General features: G+C 40.6%; 1 protein-coding gene across 4 annotated transcripts in view; it reads right to left on the reverse strand.

Annotated features, from left to right (window-relative positions):
• The window catches only part of birc6 (baculoviral IAP repeat containing 6), a 210,306-nt gene extending 192,789 nt beyond the window's left edge, over positions 1-17,517 (reverse strand). For all 4 annotated transcript variants that reach the window (XM_062058987.1, XM_062058986.1, XM_062058988.1 and 1 more), the window contains exon 1: positions 16,810-17,517. In XM_062058987.1, coding sequence (XP_061914971.1) covers positions 16,810-17,020 — 211 coding nt within the window. In that variant the 5' untranslated portion in view covers positions 17,021-17,517. The remainder of the gene's footprint in view (positions 1-16,809) is intronic.
• Between the last annotated feature and the right edge of the window lie 343 nt (positions 17,518-17,860).

The following is a 17,860-nucleotide window of genomic DNA, read 5'->3' on the forward strand; positions in this document are numbered from 1 at the left end:
AGATGTCCAGAATACTGTGGAATTATGAAATGAAAACAGAGCTTTTTTGTATTGTATTCAATGGGGAAGGCATACCTCTGTTCCCCGGGCTACGTCACACGCATACTATTAGTTAGTTTATTAGTTTATTAAGGATCGACATCCTCCAAAGGCTTTTTCAACCAGAAGTTTGGCGGGAAATTTAAAATTGCACTTTATAAGTTAACCCGGCCGTATTGGCATGTGTTGCAATGTTAAGATTTCATCATTGATATATAAACTATCAGACTGCGTGGTCGGTAGTAGTGGGTTTCAGTAGGCCTTTAAAGGTGCCATGTAATAATTTAATGTCAAGTCATCATTAAATGGCCCTGGTATATCAAAAGGCATTAATAAATCATGTTCTTTTGAATACCTTTATAACTGATAAGGGTAGTTCAGCCGGGATATGCTAATTTCAAAATTAGATTTACAGCCCCAAAATATTGTTATTGTTTTCATTTCGATGCCCCGCCCTCCACCGTTTGACCAATTAAAAAGTCAATGAGTGTGTCACATCCAGGTTGCCAGTTACACACCGCCCTCTCTTACACACCGCCCTCTTCGTCGAGCTAGTGCCAATGGTAAAGTTACTAAACATGTCAAACATTAAATCTAAAAGGCGTCGTTACGATTCTCAACTTATTCATGACAAAGCCAGGAACAAAATAAGGATTTGTATCGGGGATGCCTTTGAAAGATGGAGACGATTGAAGGTGGAGACGATTTTTCTTCATCTGACGCCAAACTATATTGTCCAATACAGTCTATGATCTTGTCTAACAAAGCTAGTATGTTTGTGCAACAAATGCTTAGTGTGGTGGTGCTCAGCTCCTCGTGTAATGCTAAGCATGCTAGCCCGGTCAATGACACATCGACATACACGCTAATGGGGTAAATATATGCCCGTTAGCCTGTATGTCGATGCGTCATCCAACTGACACGGCAAAATATATTTTTCGACAAATAAAACCTATGTGGATATGGGTAGTGCCAACAGTGCCTGTTTCGTTCTCAACATGCCGATAGGCTGAGAAAATGCGCTTTACCATTAGCCCGGCTAATTGCGGTTTCTGGTACTGTATGTGCATCAGGCACATATGGGGTGGTATTTGCTTGGCACAATATAATGCATTACATGTAATGATTTTCTACTTTGTGTATTGACATGGTAGTAGGCTATATGATTTACGCGTAACGTGATTTTTGCGTAACGTGGGTTGGCTCATAGAAATGCACTCTGCACTGAAAGATGGTGATGTTATGGATGTTTGCTCTTCTCTGCGCCTGACGGGAGAGGCACAGGGCATTCTCTTGGGCTTACCCCTGATCCTTGCGTGTTTACGTAGGCTTCTCTCGCAACAAGGACACAGCGCATCAAACTTTATTTTTTTATTTTATTTTTTCAAATACGGCGGCGCAGTGACTTATTGACTCCTGAGTGATGCAATGCTTTGGTCTCCGACTTAATTTGGCTATTGGTATGTGACTATAGCTTTATTTACACATATACCAGTTTGCTTGAGAACTTATATCTCTCCTTGTAGCGACTGTATCACTAATCTCATCTGTTTATGTTCTTCACGTGTGTTAGCGACTTAGCACAGAAGCTAACGATAGTTCCTCTCTGCTGCTCGCACGTTGTGTCAAAAGTTTAGTTGTTACTCGGCTTGAAAGTGCTTCTCTATATAGCCCGTACGGACTAAGCTACTGTAGGTAAAGCAGCTGGGTGGCTGAAAATAAGTTTAAAACTTAACAGCCAGCGGGCTTCACCGCATGGGGTGAGTAGAAGCTCCAACTATCCCCTGCACAAGCGTGAGGCTATACACCTAACATTAATGAACAAAATGAATCAAACTTCTTTGCCAAAGTAATGGCTAACAAATTAATTAATAAGAACAAACAACATCTTATGTTACTACTTACAACAAAAATAATGCGAGTACTCTAAACACTGGTTAACTTGCAAAAAAAAACACCAGGAACCTTAAGCACTTTGCACAGGATTTTTTTTAAATACAGGTATATACCTTATACTGCCATTCCGAATAGAAATACAGCGGGATCAGTTTTGGTCCATATCGCCCAGCCCTAAATTCTGCTAATAGTGCGCTCAGGTGCTGAGGGTGATGCACAAACTCAACCCTCTTCTACCGTGTTTAAAAGCAAGAGACAAAGAAAACAAACTTTTCTAAATTATCGGCTCAGGCTTACATTTAACCCACTTTACCTGCACAGTCATAATAATGTCATTGCAATCTATATGCCTTGGTGGGTACGATATAACGTATTCTTCGGTTTGGTGTAATTTGCCAATACCTACTTGTAAAAAGTTAGTAAGAAACAAAACAAAAACTTGAACTAAAAAAAAAAATCTTGTTACATTAGTCTTTTTTTTTCTTCTTTTTTTTACATAGTCAATATCCACTTGATTTGGCCGCCACAAATGAATGAATACATGAAAAAACTAAATGTCATCCATTAAACGATTAATTGTTTTCAAACTTACACTGGGCCGTCGTATGGGAGGGAGTGGGGGGTGATGACAATTCTAAGGGCCCACACACAGTCCCCAGTAGCCTCTATGACAAAATGATTGCGCATACACTGACTGAACTATAATAAATATATGTATACGAATTAATTCAATTAAGTCATACAATATTCTAATTTCAACAATCTCCATAACCCCCTTGGCCCCTTCCTAAAAAATGGTTTGGTCCACATCACGGTTCGTTCCTTCCACCACAATTTGTCCTCATCTGCATGAAGTGAGAACACGAGCAAACTTCAGCAGATTAAGATGCTCCCCAAATAGCTAGGCCAGCAATAGGACCAGCAGAGCAGGGGCCCTTGGACATATCAAAAACGTTTTGGTAAGAGAGTAAAACTAAAGAAAGCTGAAACAATTAGACATTTAATGTTGGTAGGGCTGGACGATTATGGCAAAAATAATAATCACGATTGATTACATAATTATTCAATAATTTGAAATCATTATCATGAGTATTTATTGTACCACCAAAACTGAACTTTAAATATAGATAAAATAAAAACTGGATATAAATTAGTAACAAATAAACCACAGCAAATAAATATTCATAATAACAATAAAATAGCAATATAAAAAAAATTAATTCTGTTTTTCCTTCTAAATTGTTTTTAATTAAGTTTTTTTTTTACCTTTTACATGTATTTTACCACCATAGAGTGTGTGCTTAATGTGTAAAATAACATAATAAAATGTTTGTTAACTAAATGCAAAAACTCCTCACAATTATTGGTACAATACATCTTTGGACAATTTTGACCAGTGTTTTAGGTCAAAGTATAATAATTGTGTAAATGTATCAATAAGTGCTTTAAGTACATTATGCTTGTGTAAGGTACTTTTTTGAAACCTTTATTTTGTTAGCGCAGTCAGACCGATTATGACACACTGTGCTATTATTGTGAAGGAGGGAAGTGCGCTTTGTTGTTGTTCTGAGCTTGACGAGTAATAAGGCTTGAGGCTGTAAAAAAAAAAAAAAAGAGAGCCTCTCAAGTTGCGGCTACTGTTTGTAAATTGATGTTACATGAATGATATTGTTCAGAACAACACAATCAGATGAGATGTGTTGTGGGTGTATTGATTGTTCTTGCTAGCTTTAGCTTCCTAGTTTAGTCGCTGTTTACAGTGACCGTCTTGACATACTGCACTAGGTGCAGTATGTCTGGGATGAATGGATCACATGAATCGGACACATTATTTCCCCAACCAAATGTTTCTTCTCCTCACTATGACAGCATTTCACTCACATTTATGTCATTTTCCCTGCTATTCTGTGTTTAACAGCTGATTCCAATTATTGGCCAATTATGTGACTCCGTCCGCAGTTACGTCAACGCGGAAATTAAGTATGCCTTATTTTTTATTAAAGGCCTACTAAAAGCCACTACTACCGACCACAGAGTCTGATAGTTTATATATCAATGATGAAATCTTAACATTGCAACACATGCCAATACGGCCGCGTTAACTTATAAAGTGCAATTTTAAATTTCCCGGGAAATATCCGGTTGAAAAACGTCTCTGTATGATGACGTTTGCGCGTGACGTCACGGGTTGAAGCAGACATTTTGGAATAGCACGGTGGCCAGCTTAAGTCGTCTGTTTTCATCGCAAAATTCCACAGTATTCTGGACATCTGTGTTGGTGAATCTTTTGCAATTTGTTTAATGAACAATGGAGACAGCAAAGAAGAAAGCTGTAGGTGGGATCGGTGTATTAGCGGCTGGCTACAGCAACACAACCAGGAGGACTTTGAGTTGTACAGCAGACACGCTATCCGACGCTAGCCGCCGACCGCACCGATGATCGGGTGAAGTCCTTCGTCGCGCCGTCGATCGCTGGAACGCAGGTGAGCACGGGTGGTGATGAGCAGATGAGGGCTGGCGTAAGGTGGAGAGCTAATGTTTTTAGCATAGCTCTGTCGAGGTCCCGTAGCTAAGTTAGCTTCAATGGCGTCGTTAGCAACAGCATTGCTAGGCTTCGCCAGGCTGGACAGCATTAACCGTGTGGTTACAGGTCCAGGGTTTGGTTCGGTGTCTCCTGACAGTAGAAGTAATAATAGTATTGTTGATCTTCGGTCTATCCTTCCAGTCAGGGGCATGTTTATTCTGTTTCTATCTGCAGTTAAGCACGATGGTATCCCGTTAGCTCCGAAGCTAAAGTGCTTCACCGATGTATTGTCGTAGAGATAAAAGTCACTGTGAATGTCCATTTCGCGTTCTCGCCTCTCATTTTCAAGAGGATATAGTATCCGAGGTGGTTTAAAATACAAATCTGTGATCCACAATAGAAAAAGGAGAAAGTGTGGAATCCAATGAGCCCTTGTACCTAAGTTACGGTCAGAGCGAAAAAAGATACACCCTGGCGTCCTGCACTGCACTCTAATCCTTCACTGTCACTTTCCTCATCCACAAATCTTTCATCCTCGCTCAAATTAATGGGGTAATCGTCACTTTCTCGGTCCGAATCGCTCTTGCTGCTGGAGTAAACAATGTACAGATGTGAGGAGCCCTTCAACCTGTGACATCACGCTACTTCCGGTACAGGCAAGGCTTTTTTTTAATCAGCGACCAAAAGTTGCGAACTTTATCGTCGATGTTCTCTACTAAATCCTTTCAGCAAAAATATGGCAATATCGCGAAATGATCAAGTATGACACATAATATGGATCTGCTATCCCCGTTTAAATATGAAAATCTCATTTCAGTAGGCCTTTAAGTTTAGTGATTATTGATCAGGCATACTAGCGCTGTGTCAAAAAAGTAGCAACCATGGTGACATTCCAAACTTCTAGACAAACTATTTTTTTCACTCATTCGCTCCCCATCTGTTTCACCATCACAAGCTTCGGAATTCACATGCACGTTGCGCGGCCCGTTAATCTTTTTTGTTGATTATGTTTTTGTAATTGTGACAGGCCATAATCTAAATTAAAATGTGATTATTTGTCCAGCACTACTGAATGGTGCGACAAATTTACTCGCAAATGCGCCTAACATAGACCATGCGACTTGGAAAAAAAAACTGTCACACGTGTCCGAATAGGGATTTCAACCCTTTCATTGCATTTTGCTCTTAAAATAAATCCATCCAAATTTGATCAAACGACAGCAAAATGTTCAACCATCTGTATAGCATGTTTGAAATAAACCTAAACCATAACCACAATGAATAAGTAATTGACTGGGAAGTGTCACTGATCACTGCACCATGCAGAGGGGAACCCCGCTCCTTCTAGCACACACACTCAGTCTTCCAACATGTAAGAAACAAGGTCTTAGTTGAAGGAACTGGGGCCATATTTATCAAGCTTCTTAGAATTACTCCTAAGAAGTCTGCTAAGAGTTGACTTACGAGTAAAGAAATTCTTCGCTGAAAGCTGCACTTAAAAGTTAGTTATCAAGCGTCTTACTCACACTTTCAGCGAAGTGTAGGACTGAATCTTAAGTGTCACACTCAGAGCTGAATTATGACATTACTATGTGCCGTAAACAGAATTTTAGGTGACGTCATTTCGGTGTCCATAGAAATGACCAATCACGGAAGGGAATCCCTTGTCTAAGAATAAAGAAATATCTTAGAAATATTTAAGTGGACAACGGGAGTGTATATTTTGACAATAAACTACAAAATAATACAAAACAAACAAACAATATTGGCAATGAATCAAAAACAAATGTTTCCTTTTCTTTCCAATTCATTAATTAGACAACTAATTTGAAACTCGTGTGGGTGGCTCTATATATAATAATATATAGGTATATATATATAAAAATAATACCCGCTCTGTCTAAACCAGTGGTTCTCAAATGGGGTTACGCGTACCCCTGGGGGTACTTGAAGGTATGCCAAGGGGTACGTGAGATTTTTTTTAAATGTCTGTCAAAAAGAACTGTGAAAAGAAATGCAACAATGCAATATTCAGTGTTGACAGCTAGATTTTTTGTGGACATGTTCCATAAATATTGATGTTAAATATTTCTTTTTTTGTGAAGAAATGTTTAGAATTAAGTTCATGTATCCAGATGGATCTCTATTACAATCCCCAAAGAGGGCACTTTAAGTTGATGATTACTTCTATGTGTAGAAATCTTTATTTATAATTGAATCACTTGTTTATTTTTCAACAAGTTTTTAGTTATTTTTATATCTTTTTTTCCAAATAGTTCAAGAAAGACCACAACAAATGAGCAATATTTTGCACTGTTATACAATTTAATAAATCAGAAACTGATGACATAGTGCTGTACAGTATTTTACTTCTTTATCTCTTTTTTTCAACCAAAAATGCTGTGTTATGATTAGGGGGTACTTGAATCAAAAAAATGTTCACAGAGGGTACATCACTGAAAAAAGGTTGAGAACCACTGGTCTAAACGATACCGTTTGATCAGCTGCTCGTCATCAAACAAAGCCAGTACATCCTTCCACTCCCTGAACGTTCGCGCACGTCTCTCTCGCCTCAGTGCCATCCCCTGCTGGCAACTCCTAACCACTTGGGACACCTCTGAAGGTCTCTTAAATATTGTGGAGAGTAGGAGTGATTCTTAGACTTAAGAAAGTTGATGCATAGCTTTTATTCTTAAGTTTGAGAGTAGGACTATCCATCCATTTTCTACCGCTTGTCCCTTTTTGGGGTCGCGGGGGGTGCTGGAGCCTATCTCAGCTGCATTCGGGCGGAAGGCGGGGTACACCCTGGACAAGTCGCCACCTCATCGCAGGGCCAACACAGACAGACAGACAACATTCGCACTCACATTCACACACTAGGGCCAATTTAGTGTTGCCAATCAACCTATCCCCAGGTGCGTGTTTTTGGAGGTGGGAGGAAGCCGGAGTACCCGGAGGGAACCCACGCAATTTCGCAAATTCTCAGGACTTAAGTGTAAAATGGCACTCTAAGACGCTTGATAAATACGGCCCCTGGTCAGTAAAAGACAATGTTTTTTTCACCACCTTAAAACTTGACACAAACTGCACTGCGCGCTAGTAACTACGAGGGTCGGAAGGAATAATGAACAATAAATCGAAGTAACAAACTTGCCATCCAAACAATACCCTGTTTGTTGACAAGAACATACAGCCATGGAAGCACATTCACCCTATTTAACCTGCTCAGTGGCCTTGTGGTTAGAGTGTACGCCCTGAGATCAGTAAGTCGTGAGTTCAAACCCCGGCCGAGTCAGACCAAAGACTAGAAAAATGGGACCCATTACCTCCCTGCTTGGCACTCAGCATCAAGGATTGAAATTGGGGGTTAAATCACCAAAATGATTCCCGAGCGCGGCCACCGCTGCTGCTCACTGCTCCCCTCACCTCCCAGGGGGTGGAAAAAGGGGATGGGTCAATTGCAGAGGGTAATTTCACCACACCCAGTGTGTGTGTGTATATGTCAGTGGTACTTTAACTTTATTTATTAAGCAGAGGTAACACAAAAGATTCAAAAGCACTGCCGTCAGAGCCGACAAACTGCCGCTACTATCCTGCTAAGCTAACAAAAACAGCTCAAGTTAAAACGCCTGCGAGACTAACTGAGCGTGAATTGGCTGGCATCACACGTCACTCGGTAACCGGCACCATTTTTTAAAGGCACACGCACAACCATACACACTGCTCTTATATGAACCTTTTTTCAACTGCTTTATGCCAGATATGTTATTTTTAAGTAACACAATAATTACTTTCTCTAGTAATTAATTTCCTTTATTAAAGAGTATTTCCATTAGTAATTAAATCACTTTTTTGGTAAAGTAATGAGTAACTATCATTGATGACTTTTTAAAAGCATGTCACACAGCATCATGAAGCAGTTGGTAGGTTGGTGTTCCTGGCTAAAATCCTTGTGTGTATGTCCTATAATATAGTTTACCTATAAAAACGCCGGTTGGTGTTCCTGGCTAAAATCCTTGTGTGTATGTCCTATAATATAGTTTACCTATAAAAACGCCATTGTTAAAGGTCAGTTATTTTCATGTTGCTGAAGACGTTTAAACATGTCCTCTTAAACCAGGGCACTTTATCTTTGTTCTTTTGTGTTTTTGCTATCTGAAGAATTTAACAAAGTTAAATGTTTTTTTTAAAGAAGATTGGACATTATATTGGACTTTTCTTATATTATTTTCAAGGCATTATTCTTTTTTCTTATCTCTTATGCAAAACTTACGTTTCTTGTTGGTACTTGTTTTTGTGTATTGGGATCCCCAAAATTTTAAATCAAAGCATGGTGGAAATATTTAGTTACGTCAATGGATATTTCCATTTATGGGTTAGTTTATGGGCCAAACTATATCGGGATATGAATTTTGGTCAATATCGCTCAACCCTACACTCGTGTTACGGACATATATACATGTACCTTGTTTGACGGTCAATAATAAAATTGTGATATTTAAGATATTTCATATTGCTACGAAAAAAATTAAGTGCTGCTTATCTGTATTTGGGATCTGCATAAGTCCGAAAAATTTGAAATCAAACCGCGAAGGCATTGTAGAGATATTTATAAAACAATTTTGCCTTTCTGCCTACTTCCTCCAAACAGTCCGATTGGAATTGTGTTCAAGTGTAACGTCAGCTGGTTATCCATATATGGAAGACATTTACCCAAACATCCTTGCATGACTCAGTCAGCCAATTTACTTTGCTACAACATCATGTCGACGATGAAACCCAATGAAGGACAATGCTTTGTTCTTTGACACGTCACTACACTAACTTTCAGCCTCATCTGAAGTAAAAAGTACCTTACTTTTAACTTTTATGATTTTTGGCAATGTGCGAAGCTTCCGCTGTAAGGAAGTCGCTTTGAGGGTGCAACGATTATTCTTGCTTCAACCTCAGATCTTCACAAAAAGATAGATTTTCTGAAAAAAAATACTTTTAATGGCGGGCTCGGTGACTGCTATTTATGGCAATGAAGGAGACAATGAAATGGTAAGTAGTAACCAGCATGTGAGTACACTCTGGAAAAAAGAAAAAAAAAAGAGGAAAGCTGACGAAAAAAAGGAGGAACATTTCTAGCGGCCACGCAAGCCCAAATAACATTTTGAAAATCAAGACTGCATTTCCTGCAATTGGGTGCATTTCTACACTGTATTTTACCTTTAGATGTATTCTCATCCACCAACCTCTTTTGGCTGCCTTTTTGACACTTACATGAAATGTGCCATAGAATTTTAGTTTTTTTAGTAGATAATTTACTAACATTATTATCATTGTATGTGGGCTCTGTACAGAGGATGTCGTTGTGGCTTGTACAGCCCTTTGAGACACTTGTGATTTAGGGCTGTATAAATAAACATTGATTGATTGATCATTGACAATGTAATGTAAAACATTGTATAACATGCATGCAAATAACATGCAACTCTATCCTTTAGCCACACCCACCCGGGTAAAATACTTCCGGTGTTGTAACCGATGTTTACATCTGTCACGTCAAAAATATACATTGTTGTTGGCTACTAACAAATACTCTGGAACGAACACTGGTTCGGAACTAACAGTGTTCCAATTGTAATCATCCAAATATGATTAGCAGCAAAGTAGAAAACCGTCAACGTTGTGGCTCGGAGAGTGAACGCAGGCGACAACTAGTAAGCTAGCTCGATGTTTAGCTAACTAGTGAGCTTGTTTCGGTGCCCGATTGTCTCCATGTCCTGCAATTCAGAGTGGCGTTTAGGCAAAGGGAACAGCGAGTGTTCAATAAAATTTTTTTGGATCCTAATGTTTGATATTTCGTTAAAAAACCGCAGAAGTGATATTTTGATGCAAAAAATGTATGTTTAAACAAGCGCTTTTTGTGTCGTCCTCGCCAGTTCCAGGTCCTATACGGCTGTTAAAGTGGCCCAACTTGTCGGATTATATCTTCAGCCATCTACTTTTCAAGAGAGAGGCATGACTTATGATCTACAATAAACTTACAGGAAGCAAAGAAGTGAGGGAACAGCAGACCACCCAATGATGTAAACATAGGCACACCCGGAAGTGATCACGGAGCCTCTCTAAATAGTTTGTCTGTGTTAGCGTTTATAATACCAATATCACTAATACTTTGTTAATATTCAAGTCACAAAATGTAAATTGAGTATTCTTGCTGCTTTTTGAATGTTTTTTTATCAGATTTTATGGGCGGAATGGTGGAGCTCACATAGGCTCCATCATAAGCTGACTTTTATTTACGTTTATTTAATATTTAGAATGCATTTTAAAAAAAACAATTTGTCGTCATGTCTTTCATAATGATTGTGAACAATGGGCAAAATTTAAAAAAAAAAAAGTGCAGTTCCCCTTTAAGGTATATTAATTTACCACTTTTTTTTCCCCCCGTCATTTTTAAAGGGTAAGACTAGGTCCAAGGGGGAGAATTTGGATTCAGCCATTATTTAGTCTGCTGACAAAAAAGGGTGAAATAGATAGAGCAACAAAAGGGTCAATGTTAACTTGAATGACCACCAAGTAAGTATATATATATATATATATATATATATATATACACATACACCGGTATATATATATATATTTTTATTTTTTATTTTTTTTGAGTCCAGACTATTTTACCCGACTAAAAAATGTGAACACACTAGGGCAGGGATTCTTAAACTGTGGTACACGTACCACTAGTCAGAGTTGTGTATAAAGAGAGTATGGCCAACTCGGTTTCAGGCAATCTCCTCAATGACTTGGTCAAAAGGCACTCACATGACTACAGGGCGCCATTAGTACTATCAACTTTGAGCTGATGCTATGCGTTTGTGGCGCTTCCTCGTTAGTTTTTTTACGTGTATGAATGCCCTGTTATGCACCATGGGGCTGCTCCACCTGCGAGAATTGTGGAAATATTTTACATCGCTTTCCCCACAACCTGGAAAGAAAACAAGTATGGGAAGTGAAGGTTTGCGAACAACACTAGAGAGCCACACACTCGTGTCTTGTGCCAGGTAAACACAACACAACGTCTGCGTTTTGTTCAGGAGAGAACACGCAGAAGGTAATACAAATAACAAAAAAAATTAATAAATTTAAGAGAGGGCTTGACAAAAACAGACTATCTTTGAATCTCTGTTCTCAATTCGGTAGCAGTCGAAAAGAAAGTCAAACACAAATACAAATAAACAGACATTGAATGAGTAAAATAAACCAAATTTTGGGTGTGATAATAGATGAGAAAATGAACTGGAATTTTCATATAATGTATACAACATATAGTGCCAAGAAATACGTCAATAATGAATAAAGCATAATATGTTCTGAGCCAAAACTCACTCCATATTCTCAACTGCTCACCAGTGTTACCATATCGGAGTTATTGTGCAGAAATATGGGGAAATAACTACAAAAGTACACTACACTTTAACAAAATAAAGGTGTGTTTTATTTTAAGTTAATGAGCTGGAGTATGTTTACAACTCTATATAGATGTACTATTTTGTTTTATTTCATCAGAAAAACTAACAACAATTGCATGCATCCGAGCATAGCCAGCCGCATACGAACTTAGTAGCAGTCATTGCGCCTGTTCTTAAGTTTGCCATACTCTCTTTATACCCAATGCTGCTACTGGTGATAAATGGGCTCTATCTAGTGGTACGCCAAAGTGTAAATATGTACTGTAATGGAGTAACATTGCTGATGTCGTTATTGCAGTGTGTATGTTACAGTGGCCAAAAATATACTTGTTAAATAAAACCTTTGCCTTGTTTTAATGAATATCTTTAGAGTGTCCGCCCTGAGATTGGTAGGTTGTGAGTTCAAACCCCGGCCGAGTCATACCAAAGACTATAAAATGGGACCCATTACCTTCCTGCTTGGCACTCAGCATCAAGGGTTGGAATTTGGGGTTAAATCACCAAAATGATTCCAGAGCACGGCCACCGCTGCTGCTCACTGCTCCCCTCACCTCCCAGGGGGTGGAACAAGGGGATGGGTCAAATGCAGAGAGTAATTTCACCACACCTAGTGTGTGTGTGACTATCAGTGGTACTTTACTTTAACTTTAACTACTAAGGTGCTGTATTTTAATGCTGGTCATCATGGTGGTATTTGGAGAAACAGGTGTTTTTGGAGGTGGCACTTGGTGGAAAAAAGTTTGAGGACCCACCGCACTAGAGTTAACTTGCAAGTGGACTAGGACCCATCTCTCAGGGGGTCTGAGTCCGCCGGTTTTCGTCCGATCCTTGATTCTTCTGAATGCCTTCAAAGTTGACCAAGCAAACCGGACTAACAGAGCAAAATGGACCACAAATTACAAGTATGACCGCACCGCACCCTAAGTGAAACATGATTAAAACAACGCTGTTTAAGCTATGTGCAATGTTTCGTCAAGAACTACAACTGGCAGTAGCAACTCCATTCTTGTACTATTGCATGCCTGTTACATTAGACCAGTGTTTTTCAAGCACTGTGCCAACTAGTGTGCCGTGAGATACAGTCTGGGGTGCCGTCTGAGATTATGTAATTTCACCTAATTGGGTTAAAAATATTTTTTGCAAACCAGTAATCATAAGCCGCAAATATTGTGCCGTTGTTGAGTATCGGTGCTGTCTAGAGTGCAGCAGAGAAACCATGTTATACTCTTCCATATCAGTAGGTGGCAGCAGGTAGCTAATTGCTTTGTAGATGTCAGGAACATGGTTTGTTGTCGTGATCACAATATGCAGACGACAGCGGAAGGCAGCGTGCAGGTAAAAACGTATCTAATGCTTAAACCAAAAGGAAACAAAAGGGGAATGCCACAAAAGAAAAGGCATTTAAGCTTAGGGAAGGCTATGCAAAACGAAACTAGAACCGAACTGGCTGCAAAGTAAATAAAATCAGAATGCTGGACGACAGCAAAAACTTACAGTGTGTGGAGCTGAGACGGCGTCCACAAAGTACATCCGTACATGACATGACAATCAACAAAGAAGGATAGCAACAACTTAAATAGTCGTGATTGCTAAAACAAAACAGGTGCGAAGAATAGCGCTTAATAGCCAGCTCAGTGGCCTTGTGGTTAGAGTGTCCGCTCTGAGACTGGGAGGTTGTGAGTGCAAACCCCGGCCGAGTCATACCAAAGACTATAAAAATGGGACCCATTGCCTCTCTGCTTGGCACTCAGCATCAAAGGTTGGAATTGGGGGTTAAATCACCAAATAATTCCTGAGCGCGGCCACCGCTGATGCTCACTGCTCCCCTCATCTCCCAGTGGGTGAACATGGGGATGGGTCAAATGCAGAGGACACATTACACCACACCTAGTGTGTGAGTGTGACAATTGTTGGGACTTTAACTTAAATTTAACTTTAACTTAAAAGGAAGACATGAACCTGCCACAGGTAAAGCCACCAAAATAAGAGCGCCAGACAAAAACTAAAACACTACACACAAGAAAACACACAAGAAAACACACAAAAAACTCCAAATAAGTCACGGCGTGATGTGACAGGTCGTGACAGTACACCTACTTTGAGACAAGACCTATAGTGATGCATGGATTGTTATGGTTTCAATGTTTCCCATAAACTGCCAAGATACCTGTGGCGGTGGGGGCGTGGCTATGGGTCAGGTCACCATGACATCATCTAGTAATTTGCATAATTTACTACAATGATATGATTTTCTCTAAAAAGGCTGAAAAAATGTATACTTACTCATTAATAATAACAGTTTTGTTTTAAACGTCCATCCATCCATCCATTTTACATTATGAATACACAAAAGATAACTACTACAGTATCAAATTAGTATTAGTATCTGAAGCACCGTCTCCACGTGTGTTTATTGACAACAGGGTTATAACCTGGACACGTTAGCTCGTCGGTATGGTAACAGGTGACTGTTACTGCGTGCGTCTGCCCCGGCCCCCAAGTTAAACAGCGAGCGGCGGTGTTAATGAAGCAGCTTCAGGCTGCTCACCGTCAAGTGAAACGCTCGGTGAAATCGCGGATTAACGTTAAATATATGACGAGCCGCGAGCGATGCAGCTATAACCTATCTCACCTGGTAGAGCACCCGCTGCGACGACCCAGTTCGATCCCACCTGACAGTCGATTTGCTCCGCGTCAATCCCCCCTCTCACCCTCTCTCTCCCTCCCCCGTCTCTCTCCAGCTGTCCTTTCAAAATAAATGCATTCAAATCCCGAAAATAAAAATTAAGAAAATCCGAGTCGTGGCGGACGTAATTCTTTCGTGGCGGGCCGCCACACATAAATGAATGTGTGGGAAACACTTGGTTTAAATTAATATAAAAAAATTGCAACAACGACTTTTTACTGTCAATGCTGCAGAGTTTCTTATTTTTTAATGTTTTCTGCTAGTGGTGTGCCTTTTGGATTTTTTCAATGAAAAAAATGTGACTTGGCTCAAAAAAAAAGTTTGAAAACCCCTGCATTAGAGCAACCCTGGAGATGATAGGTTATTGCTGAGGGAGCCGATATGGCTGGTAGAAGGTTATAACTTAAATAGTCGTGATTGCTAAAACAAAACAGGTGCGAGGAATAGCGCTTAATAGCCAGCTCAGTGGCCTTGTGGTTAGAGTGTCCGCCCTGAGACTGGGAGGTTGTGAGTTCAAACCCCGGCCGAGTCATACCAAAGACTATAAAAATGGGACCCATTGCCTCCCTGCTTGGCACTCAGCATCAAAGGTTGGAATTGGGGGTTAAATCACCAAATGATTCCCGAGCGCGGCCACCACTGATGCTCACTGCTCCCCTCACCTCCCAGGAGGTGAACATGGGGAGGGGTCAAATGCAGAAGACACATTTCACCACACCTTGTGTGTGTGACAATCGTTGGGACTTTAACTTAACTTTAACTTAAAAGGAAGACATGAACCTGCCACAGGAAAAGCCACCAAAATAAGAGCGCAAGACAAAAACTAATACACTACACACAAGAAAACACAAAAAAACTCCAAATAAGTCACGGCGTGATGTGACAGGTCGTGACAGTACACCTACTTTGAGACAAGACCTATTGTGTTGTATGGTTTGTTATGGTTTAAATTAATATACAACAATTGCAAGAACGATTTTTTACTGTCAATGCTGCAGTTTCATTTTTTTTGTGTGTGTTTTCTGCTAGTGGTGTGCCTTTCGGATGTTTTCAATTAAAAAAATGTGACTTGGCTCAAAAAAAAAAGGTTGAAAACCCCTGCATTAGAGCAACCCTGGAGATGATAGGTTATTGCTGAGGGAGCAGATATGGCTGGTAGAAGGTTACAACTTAAATAGTCGTGATTGCTAAAACAAAACAGGTGCGAGGAATAGCGCTTAATAGCCAGCTCAGTGGCCTTGTGGTTAGAGTGTCCGCCCTGAGACTGGGAGGTTGTGAGTTCAAACCCCGGCCGAGTCATACCAAAGACTATAAAAATGGGACCCATTGCCTCCCTGCTTGGCACTCAGCATCAAAGGTTGGAATTGGGGGTTAAATCACCAAATGATTCCCGAGCGCGGCCACCACTGATGCTCACTGCTCCCCTCACCTCCCATGGGGTGAACATGGGGAGGGGTCAAATGCAGAGGACACATTTCACCACACCTAGTGTGTGTGACAATCGTTGGGACTTTAACTTAAAGGAAGACATGAACCTGCCACAGGAAAAGCCACCAAAATAAGAGCGCAAGACAAAAACTAAAACACTACACACAAGAAAACACAAAAAAGCTCCAAATAAGTCACGGCGTGATGTGACAGGTCGTGACAGGACACCTACTTTGAGACAAGACCTATAGTGATGAATGGTTTGTTATGGTTTAAATTAATATACAACAATTGCAAGAACGACTTTTTACTGTCAATGTTGCCTAGTTTCATTTTTTTGTTTTATGTTTTCTGCTAGTGGTGTGCCTTTCGGATTTTTTCAATGAAAAAAATGTGACTTGATGTGAAAATGTGAAAGGTTGAAAACCCCTGCATTATAGCAACCCTGGAGATGATAGGTTATTGCTGAGGGAGCAGACATGGCTGGTAGAAGGTTGCGCTGTGCACCTAAAAGAGTGCTAAGGGAAGCTGAAGCTATTAGCTTCGGTTCTATGTTAGCTTCCACGGCGGATGTGTCCTAAATAGTGACTTGTAAACAATGGAAACTGCATAACGAAACCTTCCAACACGGTGTCAAACATAGCCCACGCCATACCTGCGTTTGTGTCCATATCATCTAATTAGGCCTGAACTCAAGTGCTAATCACTGCTAGCGGTAGCTTAGCTACAACTCTCACCCCGGTGTTGACGATCACAAGCGGGTTCGTGCGGCTGCTTACCGTGCGGCGTGGAAGCCTGGAGGATGGCCCCGGAGGTGCCGTCGATGACTTTGATGCCCCCTTGGCTGGTGACGGCGAGGATAGCGTTGAGGGTCGGGTGGTAGGAGAGGCTTCGCAGGCCCTCCTCGTCGCAACGCAGGCAGCCGTCTCTCCGTACAATCCAGTCCGAGGGGGTGGACGAGCCGGAGCCCGGCGAGGCCGCGGCCGCCATCTTTCCCTATTTGTCCCCCTTTCCCCGTCCCTTCCTGGTTTTGTTAGGAAGCGTTGACACTGTCAATAGAAGTAAATCTAGAGGACTAACTCCACACTGTCACTCCTCCGCCACTGCCAACCCCTTCTGTGGCTGCTTCCCGTCAGCGTAGCAGCGGCTATTCACCAACAGCGTTGAGAACGTCCTGACGGCTTAGCTGTCAGTTACATGATAGTCACACGAAGCTAGCGTAGCCTGTCAGTAAATCTCGCGATACTTCGGTGTGCCGACGAAAATACAATACTAAGTCTCCAATTTGTGGTATAAAAAACTATGATTAAAGCGTTGTTTTCCGCATGTCAAATGCCGAGGTCACACAGTTTATGTAATTAATGTAATGTGATGCAGTTTATATAAGAATCAGACTTATTGTTGTATTCTTGTCATGATTCTTCCGCGTTGAGAAAGTACTGGCGGCTGTCACGCCAAATTTCTTCTCTCTACAACGCCTTAGCTGTCTGTTACATGACAGTCACACGAAGTTTATTGGTAAATCTCGCGATACTTCCGTGTGCCGACGAAAATACAATATTAAGTCTCCCATTTGTGGTATAAAAAACTTTGAATAAAGCGTTGTTTTCCGCGTGTCAAATGCCGAGGTCACACAGTTTATGTAATTAATGTAATGTGATGTAGTTTATGTAAGAATCATACTTATTGTTGTATTCATGTCATGATTCTTCCGCGTTGAGAAAGTACTGGCGGCCTTAGCTGTCTGTTACATGACAGTCACACGAAGTTTTTATTGGTAAATCTCGCGATACTTCCGTGTGCCAACGAAAATACAATAACTTGAAGTCT

The sequence above is a fragment of the Entelurus aequoreus genome, linkage group LG09 (genome assembly GCF_033978785.1).
Source record: "Entelurus aequoreus isolate RoL-2023_Sb linkage group LG09, RoL_Eaeq_v1.1, whole genome shotgun sequence".
In the NCBI taxonomy this organism is placed as follows: domain Eukaryota; kingdom Metazoa; phylum Chordata; class Actinopteri; order Syngnathiformes; family Syngnathidae; genus Entelurus; species Entelurus aequoreus.